Source organism: Saccopteryx bilineata, chromosome 5 (assembly GCF_036850765.1).
Source record: "Saccopteryx bilineata isolate mSacBil1 chromosome 5, mSacBil1_pri_phased_curated, whole genome shotgun sequence".
In the NCBI taxonomy this organism is placed as follows: Eukaryota; Metazoa; Chordata; class Mammalia; order Chiroptera; family Emballonuridae; genus Saccopteryx; species Saccopteryx bilineata.
This window is the reverse complement of record NC_089494.1, coordinates 139,596,709-139,615,280: the sequence shown is the minus strand read 5'-3', so window position 1 is coordinate 139,615,280 and position 18,572 is coordinate 139,596,709. Positions and strand designations below refer to the sequence as shown.

General features: G+C 36.4%; 1 protein-coding gene across 1 annotated transcript in view; it reads right to left on the bottom strand.

Annotated features, from left to right (window-relative positions):
- ENKUR (enkurin, TRPC channel interacting protein) overlaps positions 1-18,572 on the bottom strand; it is a 63,759-nt gene that overhangs the window by 20,728 nt on the left and 24,459 nt on the right. The window contains exon 5 of the mRNA XM_066279960.1: positions 7,528-7,697. Coding sequence (XP_066136057.1) covers positions 7,528-7,697 — 170 coding nt within the window. The remainder of the gene's footprint in view (positions 1-7,527; positions 7,698-18,572) is intronic.

The following is an 18,572-nucleotide window of genomic DNA, read 5'->3' as shown; positions in this document are numbered from 1 at the left end:
TTACCATCATATTAAATGGCATAAAACTGAGGACTTTGCCCCTAAAATCAGGAACAAGACAGGGTTGTCCACTCTCTCCACTCTTATTCAACGTAGTGCTGGAAGTTGTAGTAGAGCAATCAGACAAGAGAAAGAAATAAAAGGCTTTCATATTGGGAAAGAAGAAGTAAAGGTTTCACTTTTTGCAGATGATATGATCCTGTACATCAAAAACCCCAAAGACTCCACAAAAAGACTACTAGAAACAATACAGTAAGGTTGCAGGATACAAAATTAATATACAATACAAAAGTCCATTGCCTTCCTATATGCCAACAATGAAACATCAGAAAATGAGCTAAAAAAAATAATCCCCTTCATGGTTGCAACAACAACAAAAAAATACCTAGGAATAAACATAACAAAGAATGTAAAGAACCTATATAATGAAAACTACAAAGCATTGTTAAGGGAAATCAAAAAAGATATAATGAAATGGAAAAATATTCCTTGTTTTTGGATAGAAAGAATAAATATAGTCAAAATGACTATATTACCCAAAATGATATACAAATTTAATGAAATTCCCGTCAAACTTCCAATGTTATTTTTTAAAGAAATGGAACAAAAAATCATCAGGTTTATATGGAACTATAAAAAACCTCAAATAGCCAGAGCAATGAATGCTAAGGAAAAAGAACGAAGCTGCGAACATTACAATACCTGACTTCAAATTATATTATAGAGCCATGACAATCAAAACAGCATGGTATTGGCAGAAAAATAGACACTCAGACCAATGGAACAGAATAGAAAGCCCAGAAATAAAACCACATGTATATGGTCAAATAATCTTTGATAAAGGGGCCAACAACACACAATGGAGAAAAGAAAGCCTCTTCAACAAATGGTGCTGGGAAAACTGAAAAACCACATGCAAAAGAATGAAACTCAACTACAGTTTTTCCCTTGTACTAAAATTAATTCAAAATGGATCAAAGACCTAAATATAAGACCTGAAACAATAAATTACATAGAAGGAAACATAGGTACTAAACTCATAGACCTTGGTTACAAAGAGCACTTTATGAATTTGACTCCAAAGGCAAAGGAAGTGAAGGCAAAGATAAATGAATGGGACTACATTGGACTAAGAAGCTTTTGCACAACAAGAGAAACTGACAACAAAACAAACAGACAGCCAACTAAATGGGAGATGATATTTTCAAACAATGGCACAGATAAGGGCCTAATATCTAAAATATACATAGAACTCATGAAACTCAACAACAAGCAAACAATCCAATAAAAAGTGGGAAGAGGAAATGGACAGACACTTCTCCCAGGAAGAAATACAAATGGCCAACATATATATGAAAAGATGTTCATCTTCATTAGCTATTAGAGAAATGCAAATCAAAACTACAATGAGATACCACTTCACACCTGTTAGATTAGCTATTATCAACAAGACATGTAATAACAAGTGTTGGAGAGGCTGTGGAGAAAAGGAAACCCTCATCCACTGTTGGTGGCAATGTAATGTAGTACAATCACTATGGAAGAAAGTATGGTGGTTCCTCAAAAAATTAAAAATAGAACTACCATATGACCCAGCAATTCCTCTATTGGGTATATACCCCCAAAACTCAAAAACACTGGTATGTAAAGACACATGCAGCCCCATGTTCATCGCAGCATTGTTCACAGTGGATAAGACATGGAAACAATGAAAAAGTCCTTCAATAGCTGATTGAATAAAAAAAGATGTGGCACTATGGAATACTACTCAGCCATAAGAAATGATGACATCGGATCATTTACAACAACATGGATGGACCTTGATAACATTATACTGAGTGAAATAAGGAAATCAGAAAAAACTAAGAACTCTAGGATTCCATACATAGGTGGGACATAAAAATGAGACTCAGGGACATGGACAAGAGTGTAGTGGTTATGGGGGGTGGGGGGAAGAAAGAGAGGGAGGGGAGGAAGGGGCACAAAGAAAACCAGATAGAAGGTGATGGAAGACTATATGACTTTGGCTGATGGGTATGCAACATAATCAAATGTCAAAATAACCTGGAGATGTTTTCTCTGAATCTATGTACCCTGATTGATTGTCACCCCATTAAAATTAATTAAAAAAGAAAGTTTTCATCTAAAAAGATCTGAAAACTAGTGATGGTTTTTGTTCTACTTAAGATTTTTTTCCCCAGTATGTCAAATGGTAGGTTGGGCTGATAAGGGTTGGTGTAAATCATTGGCTCTGGCTCCTTATCTGCATTCTGATCACTTTGGAGACCAAACTTTTGCTTAAACTAAGTTGAAAATAGTCATATAGTTTTATAGTGATGGACCATTAGTATTGAAAGAAGAGTTGGACAAAATATAGGTCAGTTTCTTTGTTTTAGAGATGAAATTAAGGTTGAAGAATACTAAGTGATTTCCCAAAGGTCACATAACTTACTGTCAGAGTCAAATTCGATTTTTTTCTCACCATAGCACACTTCAGCAGGAAGAAATAAGCCCACCAGAAAAATGATCATGCACTTTTTGTCCCTTATCTACATTTGTCTCCCACTTTTAGTAACCAGTATTTATGAATAAACATCCTGCAGGTTACTAAGAACTTGGAAATGAAATGAAATTGCCCTCTTAAGAGTTAATTATGATAATAACCAGCATCAGCCTCCTGAACTGCTGAAAATTTTCCTTGAGCTGTTTCCTTCCTTCAAATTGGTGGTCAAATTGTGTTCATGTGGCCTGTATTAATAGGCACGTTAAGTCACATACTAATGTTGTGACATTGACCAATGACATCAACGTATCTAGAGAGACAAAAGGATTTCAACAGAAGAGTTTGGACAGAAAATAAAAGCAGGAACGGGAGTCGATGTAGAAGTTGACCTGTAAGCTTGCTCAGAGAGGGTATGGGAGGCTTAACCAGGATGTTTAGAATTTCATTCCCACTGTCAAGGTTCTACCTTAAGGAAAGGGTGCATCTTTCTTGAATTTCCTTGGCTTCCTGGTTTTCTTCTGACAACTCAGGACATCCTACTCGCCCAACTAACTTCTAAATGAAAGATTTGCTGGTGTATAAAAATGCCTCTGATTTCTGAGTATTGATTTTATATCTTGCCACTTTGCTGAATTCATTTATCAGGTCCAGTAGCTTTTTGACTGAGACTTTAGGGTTTTCTATTTATAATATCATATCATCTGCAAATAATGATAGTTTTACTTCTTTTCCCACTTGAATTCCTTCTATTTCTTCTTCTTGTCTGATAGCTGTGGCTAGGACTTCCAGGATCATGTTAAATAAGAGTGGTGAAAGGGGGCACCCCTGCCTTGTTCCTGATCTTAAGGGTATTGCTTTTAATTTTTGCCCATTGAGTATGATGTTGGCTGTGGGTTTCTCATAGATGGCTTTTATCATGTTGAGGTATGTTCCCTGTATTCCCACTTTGCTGAGAGTTTTGATCATGAATGGGTGCTGGATTTTATCAAATGCTTTTTCTGCATCTATTGAAATTATCATATGGTTTTTCTCCTTTTTTTTTATGTGATGAATCACATTGATAGATTTACGAATATTGTACCAGCCTTGCCTCCCCAGAATAAATCCCACTTGATCGTGGTGTATGATTTTTTCCATATATTGTTGGATCCGGTTTGCTAATATTTTGTTGAAGATTTTAGCATCTATATTCATCAGAGATATTGGCCTATAATTTTCTTTCTTTGTGTTGTCTTTGCCTGGTTTTGGAATCAGAATAGCGAAGATCTGGAAACAACCCAAGTGTCCGTCAGAGGACGAGTGGATTAAAAAGCTTTGGTACATATATACTATGGAGTACTACTCAGCCATAAGAAATGATGACATCGGATCCTTTACAATAACATGGATGGACCTTGATAACATTATACAGAGTGAAATAAGTAAATCAGAAAAAAAACTAAGAACTACATGAATCCATACATAGAAGGGACATAAAAATGAGACTCAGAGACATGAACAAGAATGTGATAGCAACAGGGGTGGGGGGTGGTGAGTGGGGGGAGGAGGGATGGGGTGAAGAAGGAGAGAGGGGTTGGGGGAGGGGAGGGGCACAAAGAAAACCAGATAGAAGGTGACAGAAGACAATTTAACTTTGGGGGAGGGGTATACAGCATAATCAAATGTCAAAATAATCTAGACATGTTTTCTCTCAACATATGTACCCTGATTTATCAATGTCACTGCATTAAACTTAATAAATAAATTAAAAAAAATAAACTTTGAACTTTAAGAGGGTAAAAAAAAATTCTTCACTCATAAAAAAAAATAAATGAAAGATTTGCTGCAACTCCATTCATTGTTTTTTTTTTTTTTTAATTTTAATTTATAAATTTCAGAGAGGAAAGGAGAGAAACATCAATTTGTTGTTCCACTTATTTATGAATTTGTTGGTTGACTCTTGTATGAGCCCTGACTGGGGATTGAACCCAAACACTGGCATATTGGGATGATGTTCTAACCAACTGAGCTATTGGGCCAGGGCCTCATTCTTTGTCTTCTCACTCAATACATGTCCCAAGATTATCTCATTCATGCTGTAGAATTTCCAGATTCACTGGACTACCCAAGATCTCTTTCCTGACTGAAATTATCTATCTATCTATCATCTATCTATCTATCTATCTATCTATCTATCATCTATCTATCATCTATCTATCATCTATCAATCATTTATCTAATTACCTACTTATGCATCTAAATTTCCAACTAGATGTCATAAGATTGTCATAAATACAACATATCTAAAATTGTGTTCTTGATCTCTTCACTGTAACCTTCTCCTAATCTGCTCCTTCTTTAGATTTCTCCAATTCAGAAAATGGCACCTCTATTACTCACATCAGAAATTTGGTTGTCATCCTTGAAACCACTTTCTTATTGTCCTTTCAATCCATCACCAAATTACATCTTTATTTCCTAAATATTTCTTGAATCCAACAGCTACTCTTTGTTCTCACGACCACAGCCTTGGTTTAGGCCGCTATCTTTTTACTTGGAAGATCATGGTGGTCTCCTAATTAGTCACCCCCATGCGTTCACTCTTTCACTTCAAACTACATAGCAAGTGAGCAGTTAAAAATATTGATTGCATCATGCCACCTCCCTGCTTAAAACACGTCAGTGCTCCTTGCTTCCCTCTTCATCTTCAGCTGTATCTTAGTCTCTTCTCCAAGTACAATCCAGCCCCAATGGCTGCCTTCCTCCTATGGATGGAGGGTTTCCAGCCCCAGATCCTTCAGATATTTTATTCTTTCTGCTTGGAATTCTTTTCCCTCCACAACCCTTCTCTTCCCCATCTCTCCCAACTTATCTACTAATTCTTTAGTCTGTTTTTAAATATCAGGCCTGAGAAAGGCATCCTCAGAAAGGTATCTTCTTAAATATAAAATCTGAGTTAAGAATCTTTTCATAATCTCTTGTATAGCTTTCTATTTTTTCTTTCAAATCACTATTTTCAATTTAAAAGTATAAATGCATTGGGCACTGGCTGGTTGGCTCAGCGGTAGAGCATCAGCCCATCGTATGGAAGTCCTGGGTTTAATTCCCAGTGAGGGCACATAGGAGAAACGCCCATTTGCTTCTCCACCCTTCCCCCTCTCCTTCCTCTCTATCTCTCTCTTTCCCTCCGGCAGTCAAGGCTCCATTGGAGAAAAGTTGGCCCGGGTGCTGAGGATGGCTCCATAGCCTCTGCCTCAGGCACTAGAATGGCTCCAGCAGCAATGGAGCAATGCCCCAGATGGGCATAGCATCGTCCCCTGGTGGGCATGCCAAGTGGATCCTAGTCGGATGCATGTGGGACTCTGTCTGTCTGCCTCCCCCCAGCTTCTCACTTTGGAAAGATACAAATATATATAAATGCATTTGTATGACTATTTCTGTTTTCCAACATAGCTATTTCACTTTTGTGTCCAGCAATCAGAACAGTTCCTGGCAAGTAGCAGAGTATTTGTTGAATAACAATGAATGAGTTCTGTTAGCTGAAGAAACTTTTATAATCTACCCTAAATTTCCTTTCATGACTCTATTCTATCCAAGGTATCCTTTTGGTTATGACTTGTCATCCCACATAGCTTGATAACTAAGAGAGAAGGCATTGATCATTCAGGTAAAAGGTATTTCTTAGTTTAAAAATTGATGTTTACAACACTATTTCATAATAAAACATACATACACACACAAACTAGATGGAAATTATCTTAACATAATAAAATCCACATATTGAAAACCCACAGCAAACATTATACTCAATGATGAAGGACTGACAGCTCTTCCTTTAAGATCAGGAACAAGACAAGAATGCCTGCTTTCACCACTTCTATTCAACATAGTACTGGAAGTCCTAGCCAGAGCAATTAGTCAAGAAAAAGAAATAAAAGTCATCCAAATGAGAAAGGAAGAAGTAAAATTATGTGTTTGCAGATGATATGAGTTTATACGTAGAAAACTCTAAAGATTCCACCCCCACCAAAAATGTCTATTAGAAGTAATAGTGCATGAATTCAGCAAAGTAGCAGAATACAAGTCAACACACAAAAATCAGGTGCATTTCTAAACACTGACATTGAACAATTTGAAAAACTACAAAACAATTCTATTTAGAATAGCATCAAAAATACTTAGAAATTAACTTAACCAAGAAGGTGAATGACTTGTATAATAAAAATTGCAAAACACTGCTGAAAAAAATTAAAGACAAAAATAAATAGAAATACATCCCATGTTCAGAAATTGGAAGGACCAAAATGAAAAAGCAACAGCCCATTTTAGTGAAATACATATAGTGAATTATAGAATCAAGCACCTAGAGCAGCAAAGTTGTTTAAAGTTGGATGTCATGAAGGGGGTTATTCTCTTTAATTATGCATTGTATAAGTTGTCTCCTTGATTTTACGTTATCTTTTTAATATTTCTTCCTTCAAATATAAGTATTCCTGCATATATAGCATTATGGATATTGAAAATATTTATAGTTGGGAATAGCTGTAAGACAGAAACTACCAGAGAAAACATGCTATTCAGTCTGTGGAGCTCTGAAACAATATGTGGAAAACACTTTAGTGTAGAAAGAAAGCTTATGCCACTGTTTCCAATTCAAAATACTTAAAAGTTTTTAATGCTGTGTTCCTTAAATCATGTAGTGTAGAAAAAAACTAAAATTCTAAGTGTTAACTTTATTTTTCAGGGCTAAGAAATTAATTTTTATGTGAAACAAATACATAATAATAATAATGCTTACACTATAGAACTGGAACAAATAGCATCATACTTTAATTAGTTTATATGTGAAAAACCTAACACTGGTGTAAAAGAAATCCCCTTGTGTAAAAATGCAAATATTCTTCAAGCATTGCCTAAGCTTCTATTCAACACAGTACTGGAAGACTATTGGTAAAGACTATTTTCATTTTCTTCCTAGTATTTTCCTCTTTGAGCAGTTTTGTTCCATTTGTAGGCTTCTGCATGTTTCCCTATGTGGAAATTACTTATTGGCAATGTAAATGATCTTGTGCTTTTCCAGGACACTGATGTCGTGTTCCAGCTGCCTCATCTCTTCTTCGAGCCTCTGCTTGCGGATCTTCTTGGGGAGGGAGTCTATGAAGACTGAGAGGGACTGAAACTCTTTGTGTACCTCTTCCCAGTTCTTTTTCAGCCCCTGCAAACGTAAAAAAAAACCTGTAACTACAAAAATAAATTGCAAAAGTCAAGTAAATTGTAAATTAAGTGGTAAAGAAAAGTGTACTGGTAAGGAAAATGTAAATAGGTAAAACTAACAAATGACAAACATGACTCATAAGGATATGTATTATTCAAGTACTTTGGCCACAGTAACAACAAATAGTATACAGAGGCCAAACCTTATCCTGATTCTGTTCTCAGTTCCCATCGGGAATATTTATTTGCTCTGTTTTTAATGTTACTATACTTGTTTTCACCATCAAGCACACAAATGCAGAGTTATGAGTAGTATGAAACTAAGCTCACAGGAAATGCTTTGGTAAAAACAACAGAATTTATATCCTCAGACAAAAGACATTTTGAACAGAAAATTATTTCTTATAAAAAAAATTTATTTATTTTCTTTAGTATTTCCTTTTCAAACCATCATCCCCATTTTTTCGGCAGAGAAATCACATGAAAACACTTGTTTCTGACTTGTATGGCCATATTTTCTTGCACCTGACTAAAGGGAATTGTACAAAATGCCAAAATTCAATTTCACAAGAGATTATCTTTTATGTCTTTTTCAATATATTAAAATTCTTCCCCCATAGAATAGAGTCAAGGGATCTATACTTCCCATTAATGTGTTCTAGAAATGACTAAAATGTCATTAAATGTAATACACATGCTAACTTAATAATGTAGCTAATTTTTATATTCTCAGTAACCAACAAATTCAAAATTAAGGATCTCTTAGGAGCAGTAAAAGTTATTTCCATTTTTTCATCTTTTCCCAGTTACAATTTCTTATCACAGCTCACTAGAGACCCCACTGACAAAATGGTATTAAACTACTAATTGAAATCATGCAATGAAAATTTGTAAATTAACACTTTCTTTTATTTACTATGGATACACAAATCTTTTTTTTTAAGTAAAATGAAAAGTACAATGAAAATATGGCCATGACCATATATGGTCCTTGAAAATCATGGCTATACATTTAGGTTTATGAGATGATTAGAAGTGTCTTATATAATAATGCCTTCATAATAAACACTTATAGTAAAAAATAAATCTTGTAGAAACTTTCTAAGGACAATAAAATTTCAATGACTTATTTCCTTGTGTAGGTTAAAATATAATGATAGGATAGGCTAGGGCATATTATATAGAATAAGTTGGTTGAAAAAAAAAGGATTACAAATTTTGAACCCCTGAGTGAGATTATATCAAGGCTTTTGAGAAAGGAGAAAATCCAGGTTAAATTTTTAAGAAGGGGATGGTTTAACACAGTTCTTAATACTTAATATAACATGACAGGTATTACAAAAAAAGTCCGCATAGAAATTCTATTATTCCATCATCTTTCACTATGGAATGGGGAATATGTTTCCACACTGTTCCACAGGGATGTCTTTTGCAGAGAAGAAATTTATGCACTTCAAATATCAAGGGTTTCTTGTTTCCAGTTGCATATTTTTTTTAAAAAAGTTTATATTTTATTAATTTTTTATTTGGGTAATACTTCTATATTACTTGTGGTCACAGCAGTTACACTTTTTCTCTGTATTTCCTTTTAAAGAAGATTTTTATTTCTTTTTCAGTGTGCTCAGTAATATTTGGATCAAAGTCAATAGCCAGCCCTGGCCAGTTTGCTCAGTGGATAGAGTATCAGCCCAGTGTGTGGACATCGCTGGTTCGATCCCTGGTCAGGTCACACGTAAGAAGAGACCATCTGTTTCTTTTTTTTTTTTAATTAATTAATTAGTTTATTTTTTACAGAGACAGAGAGTGAGTCAGAGAGAGGGATAGACAGGGACAGATAGACAGGAATGGAGAGAGATGAGAAGCATCAATCATCAGTTTTTCATTGAGTCTTGCGACACCTTAGTTGTTCATTGATTACTTTCTCATATGTGCCTTGACCACGGGCCTTCAGCAGACTGAGTAACTCCTTGCTTGAGCCAGCGACCTTGGGTTCAAGCTGGTGGGATTTTGCTCAAACCAGATGAGCCTGCGCTCAAGCTGGCAACCTTGGGGTCTCAAACCTGGGTCCTCTCCATCCCAGTCTGACACTCTATCCACTGTGCCACCGCCTGGTCAGGCACCATCTGCTTCTTTTACCCTCCGTCACCCCTTTCTTTTTCTTCCCCTCTCACAGTCAGTGGCTCAGTTGGTTTGAGCGTCAGCGTCAGGTGCCAAGGATAGCCCAGTTGATTGAGCATCAGCCCCAGACAGGGGGTATCAGGTAGATCCCAGTCAGGGCTCGTGCAGGAGTCTATGTCTCCTCCTCTCACTTAAAAAAAATAAAATCAATAGCCAGGAATGGCATTTAAATGCAACTAATATTTCATATTATATTGAAATAACCTTTTTGCTGGTTTTTAAGAGTTTAGTTATCTCATCTAAAAAACTCTTTTATCCATTGTAGCAATAGTAATTTGTCCTTATTTTTATTTTTTTATTTTTCTGTCTTCTATTCTTATGCTGAAATAAGATTAACTTTGGGAAAACTTCAAATAGGGAGCAGTCTTAAAATAGTGCCTTCATTCAGGCTCCTGCTCCTTTGGTACCCATCCCTTCCATCATCCTTCACCTTCTTGTCTTGCATTGTGATGTGGGGTGGGCTGATTTCTGTGGGCTCCCCCTCACCCCAGCTCTTCTGTCCTCCAACCTCTGCCTGAGTTCAGCTAAAGGTGGCCATGGGGTAGGGGGAGAGAGGTTGGGGCCTTTCCTTCCCTTCTCTCTTGACATCATCTGTGAAAATGTCTGTCAGGTGGCCTGTCTTCCAGGCTCCAGTTCTCGCTGGGCTCTAGTAACACAGTTTTTTGCCCTGCCCTTCAAGCTTCAGGTGGTGGTAGATTCCCACTGTCCGTAGTCCTGGGTGTCCTGGTGTTCCTTGTGGGTTCCCTTGGCCCTACTTCACATCTGTAACAAGTTCCTTTAAAACTCTCTTTAGAGCCCCAGCTGAGTGTGCCTTCTATTTCCTGCTGCAGCCCTGACAAAGCTTCCTCTGGTTACTTCCCATGCACGAATATATAATGCACCAATGGGAAAATGCTGGCCTGGGAACTGGTTGATGTGGGCTTTAGTCCCTCCTCAGCAAAGGACTGCATTTGTTTTGCTCACTACAGTATCCTCCAGGCTGGGTACAGTGCCTAGAACACAGTACTCAGTAAATGAACCCATAGGTAAAGGAGCAGATGAGCCCAATTAACAGATTGCATTTTATATTCTTCTCTGAAAATAAAAGGTTTGGAATCATTAGACCAGATGAACCCTTCCAGGTATAATAAGACTTATTTTATAAAGAATGAGCATAAGAATGTAGCCTGCTCCAGAATATACTACTGTATTGTCATAAACCTATATGCAACTTTTCATCAGAGAGGGAAGCGTCATTCAGGGCTTGACAGGAGCATAGCTGAGACCTTTGTTACCACATGGTTACACTATTACAGTGCACTACCTGGCTAATGCAGCATCCCATAGAGGACCTGCTATTGTCACATCGAAAGGTATGTGAAGAAACTCTGAAGTGACTAGATTGGTAAAATGAGGGCACTTTATCCACTACAGCAAAAATGATGCAGGAGGCAAAAGCCTTTTCCTCTGAGGGAAGTTCTTTTTCTATTTCCTTATTTTTCAACATCATTTATATACAAAAATCTCACTTTCACAAAAGCAAGTAATTTCTAAAAATGGTAGGATCCAAATGAGAGAGAGGGAGAGACTGAGAGAGGCGCCAAAGACCAGCACTCTTCCTGAACGTGCTCTGAGAGTCCCAACTCTGGGCCCACCAGCTCCAGACAGCCTGTCTTCCCTTCACCTTTCCAGGACGCCCTATGAAACACCCGTGTTTATTTTTTTTTTTTTAAATAAATTGTTATTAATGGTAATGGGATGACATTAATAAATCAGGGTACATATATTCAAAGAAAACATGTCTAGGTTATTTTGTCATTAAATTATGTTGCATACCCCTCGCCCAAAGTCAGATTGTCCTCCGTCACCCTCTATCTAGTTCTCTGTGCCCCTCCCCCTCCCCCTAATTCTCTCCCTCCCTCCCTCCCATGTCCTCCCTCCCCCCACCCCTGGTAACCACCACACTCTTGTCCATGTCTCTTAGTCTCGTTTTTATGTTCCACCAATGTATGGAATCATGTAGTTCTTGTTTTTTTCTGATTTACTTATTTCACTCCGTATAATGTTATCAAGATCCCACCATTTTGCTGTAAATGATCTGATGTCATCATTTCTTATGGCTGAGTAGTATTCCATAGTGTATATGTGCCACATCTTCTTTATCCAGTCTTCTATTGAAGGGCTTTTTGGTTGTTTCCATGTCTTGGCCACTGTGAACAGTGCTGCAATGAACATGGGGCTACATGTGCCTTTACGTATCAATGTTTCTGAGGTTTTGGGGTATATACCCAGTAGAGGGATTGCTGGGTCATAAGGTAGTTCTATTTGCAGTTTTTTGAGGAACCACCATACTTTCCTCCATAATGGTTGTACTACTTTACAGTCCCACCAACAGTGAATGAGGGTTCCTTTTTCTCCACAGCCTCTCCAACATTTGCTATTACCCGTCTTGTTGATAATAGCTAATCTAACAGGGGTGAGGTGGTATCTCATTGTAGTTTTGATTTGCATTTCTCTAATAACTAATGAAGCTGAGCATCTTTTCATATATCTGTTGGCCATTTGTATCTCTTCCTGGGAGAAGTGTCTGTTCATGTCCTCTTCCCATTTTTTTATTGGATTGTTTGTTTGTTTGTTGTTGAGTTTTATGAGTTCTTTGTAAATTTTGGATATTAGGCCCTTATCTGAGCTGTCGTTTGAAAATATCAGTTCCCATATAGTTGGCTGTCTGTTTATTTTGATATCAGTTTCTCTTGCTGAGCAAAAACTTTTAATTCTGATGTAGTCCCATTCATTTATCTTTGCCTTCACTTCTCTTGCCATTGGAGTCAAGTTCATAAAATGTTCTTTAAAACCCAGGTCCATGATTTTAGTACCTATGTCTTCTTCTATGTACTTTATTGTTTCAGGTCTTATATTTAGGTCTTTGATCCATTTTGAATTAATTTTAGTACACGGGGACAGGCTGTAGTCGAGTTTCATTCTTTTGCATGTGGCTTTCCAGTTTTCCCAACACCATTTGTTGAAGAGGCTTTCTTTTCTCCATTGTGTGTTGTTGGCCCCTTTATCAAAGATTATTTGACCATATATATGTGGTTTTATTTCTGGGCTTTCTATTCTGTTCCATTGGTCTGAGTGTCTATTTTTCTGCCAATACCATGCTGTTTTGATTATCGTGGCCCTATAATATAGTTTAAAGTCAGGTATTGTAATGCCCCCAGCTTCATTCTTTTTCCTTAGGATTGTTTTGGCTATTCGGAGTTTTTTATAGTTCCATATAAATTTGATGATTTTTTGCTCCATTTCTTTAAAAAATCTCATAGGGATTTTGATGGGAATTGCATTAAATTTGTATATTGCTTTGGGTAATATGGCCATTTTGATTATATTTATTCTTCCTATCCAAGAACAAGGAATATTTTTCCATCTCATTGTATCTTTTTCGATTTCCCTTAACAATGCTTTGTAATTTTCATTATAAAGGTCCTTTGCATTCTTTGTTATGTTTATTCCTAGGTATTTTATTTTTTTTGTTGCAATCGTGAAGGGGATTATTTTTTTGAGTTCGTTTTCTAATATTTCATTGTTGGCATATAGAAAGGCTATGGACTTTTGTATGTTAATTTTGTATCCTGCAACCTTACTGTATTGGTTTATTGTTTCTAATAATCTTTTTGTGGAGTCCTTTGGGTTTTCGATGTATAGGATCATATCATCAGCAAAGAGTGATACCTTTACTTCTTCTTTTCCGATATGGATGCCTTTTATTTCTTTGTCTTGTCTGATTGCTCTGGCCAGAACTTGTAGCACCACGTTAAATAAGAGTGGAGAGAGTGGACAACCCTGTCTTGTTCCTGATTTAAGGTAGAAAGTCCTCAGTTTTATGCCGTTTAATATGATGTTGGCTGATGGTTTATCATATATGGCCTTTATCATGTTGAGATATTTTCCTTCTATACCCATTTTGTTGAGAGTCTTAAACATAAAATTGTGTTGTATTTTATCAAAGGCCTTTTCTGCATCTATTGATAAGATCATGTGGTTTTTGTTCTTTGTTTTGTTGATATGGTGTATTACGTTAACCGTTTTGCGTATGTTGAACCATCCTTGAGATTCTGGGATGAATCCCACTTGATCATGATGTATTATTTTTTTAATATGTTGTTGTATTCGGTTTGCCAGTATTTTGTTTAGTATTTTAGCATCTGTATTCATTAGAGATATTGGTCTGTAGTTTTCTTTCTTTGTGCCATCCTTGCCAGGTTTTGGTATGAGGGTTATGTTGGCCTCATAAAATGTGTTTGGAAGTATTGCTTCTTCTTCAATTTTTTGGAAGACTTTGAGTAGAATAGGAACCAAGTCTTCTTTGAATGTTTGATAGAATTCACTAGTATAACCGTCTGAGCCTGGACTTTTATTTTTGGGGAGATTTTTCATAGTTTTTTCTATTTCCTCCCTGCTGATTGGTCTGTTTAGGCTTTCTGCTTCTTCATGACTCAGTCTAGGAAGGTTGTATTGTTCTAGGAATTTATCCATTTCTTCTAGATTGTTGTATTTGGTGGCATATAATTTTTCATAGTATTCTACAATAATTCTTTGTATATCTATGATGTCTGTGGTGATCTCTCCTCTTTCATTTTGGATTTTATTTATTTGAGTCCTGTGCCTTTTTTCCTTGGTGAGTCTTGCCAAGGGTTTGTCAATTTTGTTGATCTTTTCAAAGAACCAGCTCCTTGTTTTATTGATTTTTTCTATAGTTTTTCTGTTCTCTATTTCATTTATTTCTGCTCTGATTTTTATTATCTCCTTTCTGTGGCTGGTTTTGGGTTGTCTTTGTTCTTCTTTTTCTAGTTCCTTAAGGTGTGAAGTTAAGTGGTTTACTTCGGCTCTCTCTTGTTTGTTCATATAGGCCTGAAGTGAGATGAACTTTCCTCTTATTACTGCTTTTGCTGCATCCCAGAGATTCTGATATGTCGTATTTTCATTTTCATTTGTCTGTATATATCTTTTGATTTCTGCGCTTATTTCTTCTTTGACCCATTCATTTTTTAGAAGTATGTTGTTTAGTTTCCACATTTTTGTGGGTTTTTCCCCCTCTTTTTTGCAGTTGAATTCTAGTTTCAAGGCTTTATGATCAGAAAATATGCTTGGTACAATTTCAATTTTTCTAAATTTGCTGATATTGTCTTTGTGGCCCAACATATGGTCAATTCTTGAGAATGTTCCATGTACACTAGAGAAAAATGTGTACTCTGTCGCTTTGGGATGAAGTGTCTATCATATCCAGGTGTTCTAGTATTTCGTTTAAGGCCACTATATCTTTATTGATTCTCTGTTTGGATGACCGATCTAGAGCCGTCAGCGGTGTATTGAGGTCTCCAAGTATGATTGTATTTTTGTTAGTTTTTGTTTTAAGGTCAATAAGTAGCTGTCTTATATATTTTGGTGCTCCTTGGTTTGGTGCATATATATTAAGGATTGTTATGTCTTCTTGATTCAGTGTCCCCTTAATCATTATGAAATGACCATTTTTGTCTCTGAGTACTTTTTCTGTCTTGTAGTCAGCATTATTAGATATGAGTATTGCTACCCCTGCTTTTTTTTGGGTGTTGTTTGCTTGGAGTATTGTTTTCCAGCCTTTCACTTTGAATTTGTTTTTATCCTTGTTGCTTAGATGTGTTTCTTGTAGGCAGCATATAGTTCGATTTTCTTTTTTAATCCATTCTGCTACTCTGTGTCTTTTTATTGGTAAGTTTAATCCATTTACATTTAGTATAATTATTGACACTTGTGGGTTCCCTACTGCCATTTTATAAATTGCTTTCTGTTAGTTTTGTATCTTGTTTGATTCTTCTCTTTTGTTTTTCTATCATTTGTTTTTGTTTGTTTGTGTTCCATACTTCTTTCCTCTGTTGCTACCTTTTTTAAGTCAAGTGTTTTTGTGGTGGTTTTTTCAAGGGTGGTTACCATTAAGTAATGAAAAGGGTACCTACCATATTCATTGTAGTACCCTATCTTGTGAGTATTTCTGCACTTCATCGTCCTTTGCTACTGTTAATCTCCATCCTCTCCCCCCTTTTTTTCCTTTGTTGTCACAGTTTAAGTTTGGTTTTATTGTGTTCTTCTTGGAGCTGTTACTTGTGGTTTTGTTTTGTTTTGTTCTTTGAATCTGGCTGGAAAACCCCCTTTAGTATTTCCTGGAGTGGGGGCTTTCTGCTGATAAATTCTCTCATCTTTTCTGTATTTGTGAATGTTTTTATATCTCCTTCGTACTTGAAGGTTAGCTTTGATGGGTATAGTATTCTTGGCTGAAAGTTCCTCTCTTTCAGGGCTTTAAATATTGAGGTCCACTCTCTTCTAGCTTGTAGAGTTTCTGCTGAGAAATCTGATGATAATCTAATAGGCCTTCCTTTATATGTTGTACTCTTCCCTGGCTGCCTTGAGAATTTTTTCTTTGTCATTGGTTTGTGTCATCTTCATTATGATGTGCCTTGGAGTGGGTTTGTTGGGGTTAAGAAAACTCGGTGTTCTGTTTGCTTCTTGAATTTGAGGCTTTAGTTCTTTCCACAGGCTTGGGAAGTTCTCGTCTATTATTTGTTTGAGTATATTCTCCATTCCATTTTCTTTCTCTTCTCCCTCTGATATACCTATTATTCTTATGTTATTCTTTCTGATGGAATCAGACAATTCCTGTAGGGCTTTCTCGTTTTTCATTATTTTTGAGTCTCTTTCTTCTTCTCTCTGTTGTGCCTCAAGTTGTTTGTCTTCTATTTCACTAATCCTATCTTCAATCTGGGCTGTTCTGTTAGCTAAGCTTGTTACCTCGTTTTTCAGCTCGTGAATTGAGTTTTTCATTTGTTTGATTTGTTTTTATAGTTTCAATTTCCTTGGTAATATATTCTTTGTGTTCATTAAGTTGGTTTCTGATCTCCCTAAATTGCCTTTCTGTGTTTTCTTGTATATCTCTGAGTATTTTTAAGATTTCTATTTTAAATTCTCTGTCATTTAGCTCCAAGGCTTCCAATATGTTAAGTCTTTTCTCCATAGATTTTTCCACATCTATTTGTGTTACCTCTCTTTCTTTTGTATCCATAATATTTGATTTCCTCTTTCTTATTGGCATCTGAGGGTGGTCTTGTTGATAGCACTAATTAGAATTAATAAAGAGTAAAAAGTAAAAAAAAAAAAAAAAGTAAAACACCCCACAAAAAAAAAACAGTAATAATTTATTATTTCCCCCTTTTTTCTTTCTTCTCTTTCCCTCCTCTCCCCTCCTCAGGGAAATATCGTGATGACCTGTGAATTATATTATGCTAAATGGAACAAAAACTGCCTATAATGGAGGGCCTGATTTGGGGTGATGAGTTCAAGGGGCAAAAAAAGGGAGTAGGGACCTACTAAATGCAAAAAAAAAAAAAAGGAAGAAAATTTTAGACAAGCATAAGATGATTTGCTTGTAAGTGATGGTCGACTAAGAGATATAATGAGAGGGATAAGAGGGAACCAGAAAAAAGGAGAAAAAAAAAAAGAATAATAAAGAAGAAAAAAATAAAAATAATAAGTAAAAATCTGTTGTATTAAGTAGAGCAAAGACTAAATACAATGGAGACCTTGGGTTGGGAGGAATGCTAGTGAGTTAAAAAGCAACATAAAAAGTACCCAAACTGCCACAAAAATAAACAAACAACAACAAAAAAATAAAAGCAAAAGCGAAAAAGAAAAATAAAACCAAAAAAAAACCTTGAGTCCCAAATTAAATAATTTGTTCGTGATTGAGGATTAAATGGGAGAAAAAGTAAAACGAGAAAAGAAAAAACGAATAGAAAGGAAAAAATAAGAAAAAGAGAAAAACGAAGGAAGAAAAAAAAGGAAGAGAAAAAAACAAAATAAAGCAAAAGAAAAAAAAAAAACAAAAGAGGAGAGAGTGAGAGTTAAGTGTTTTGGAGTATAACCTTAAAGGAGGGTGAAGGTGAAGAAGAGAAATAAAATGTAACACTCATGGGTAGTGTAGTTCAAGAAAAGGGAAGCATAAGATGGGCAGAGAATAGAAGGACCGAGGTGGAGGAAATAGAAATAATAATAATAAAGGCAATAAGATAGAAGAAACAAACAACAACAACAAAAAAATTAATGGAACAAGTTGTAAAGTCTGTGGATTTTTCTTGATTTTGAGAGGTTAACTTCTTCCTTTTTCTTTTCTCTCCCTCTTCCTGGTCGGTGACTCTGTACCCCAGGCTCTGCCCCTGTGCCATACTTAGGTGGGGATTTGCAGTTGATGGGATTCTATGGCAATGTCATATAATTGGCTTTAGTCTTGCTGGTAGTCAAGGCTTGTTGGCGTTTGCAGGGTCCAACGATGAGAGAGTTTGCTTTCCTGGAGTCTCTCTCCTAGTCCCCCCTTCCTGAATTAGCAGCCTGGTGATCCAGCTATAAGGCTGCTACTGCTTCTGCCTGGGGAGTAAGAGGCTCAAAGAGCTAGGAAATCCCCACTCTATCCCCACTCAGCGCAAGGCTTTGGGAAAGGCTCTGGCAGTCAGAGCCTCCAGTGTAATCAGGTGGGGGTGGGAGTCAATTGTTGTCAAGGTGACTGTTCAGCGCCTAGCATTGAGTTGGACCACTCAACCCAGGCTTTCCACACTTTGTAGCCTGTTTTGGCTGGGAAGAAGAGGCACTAGTCTCTGCTTGCGACTAGTGTAGTATAGATCTTATTATCTGCCAA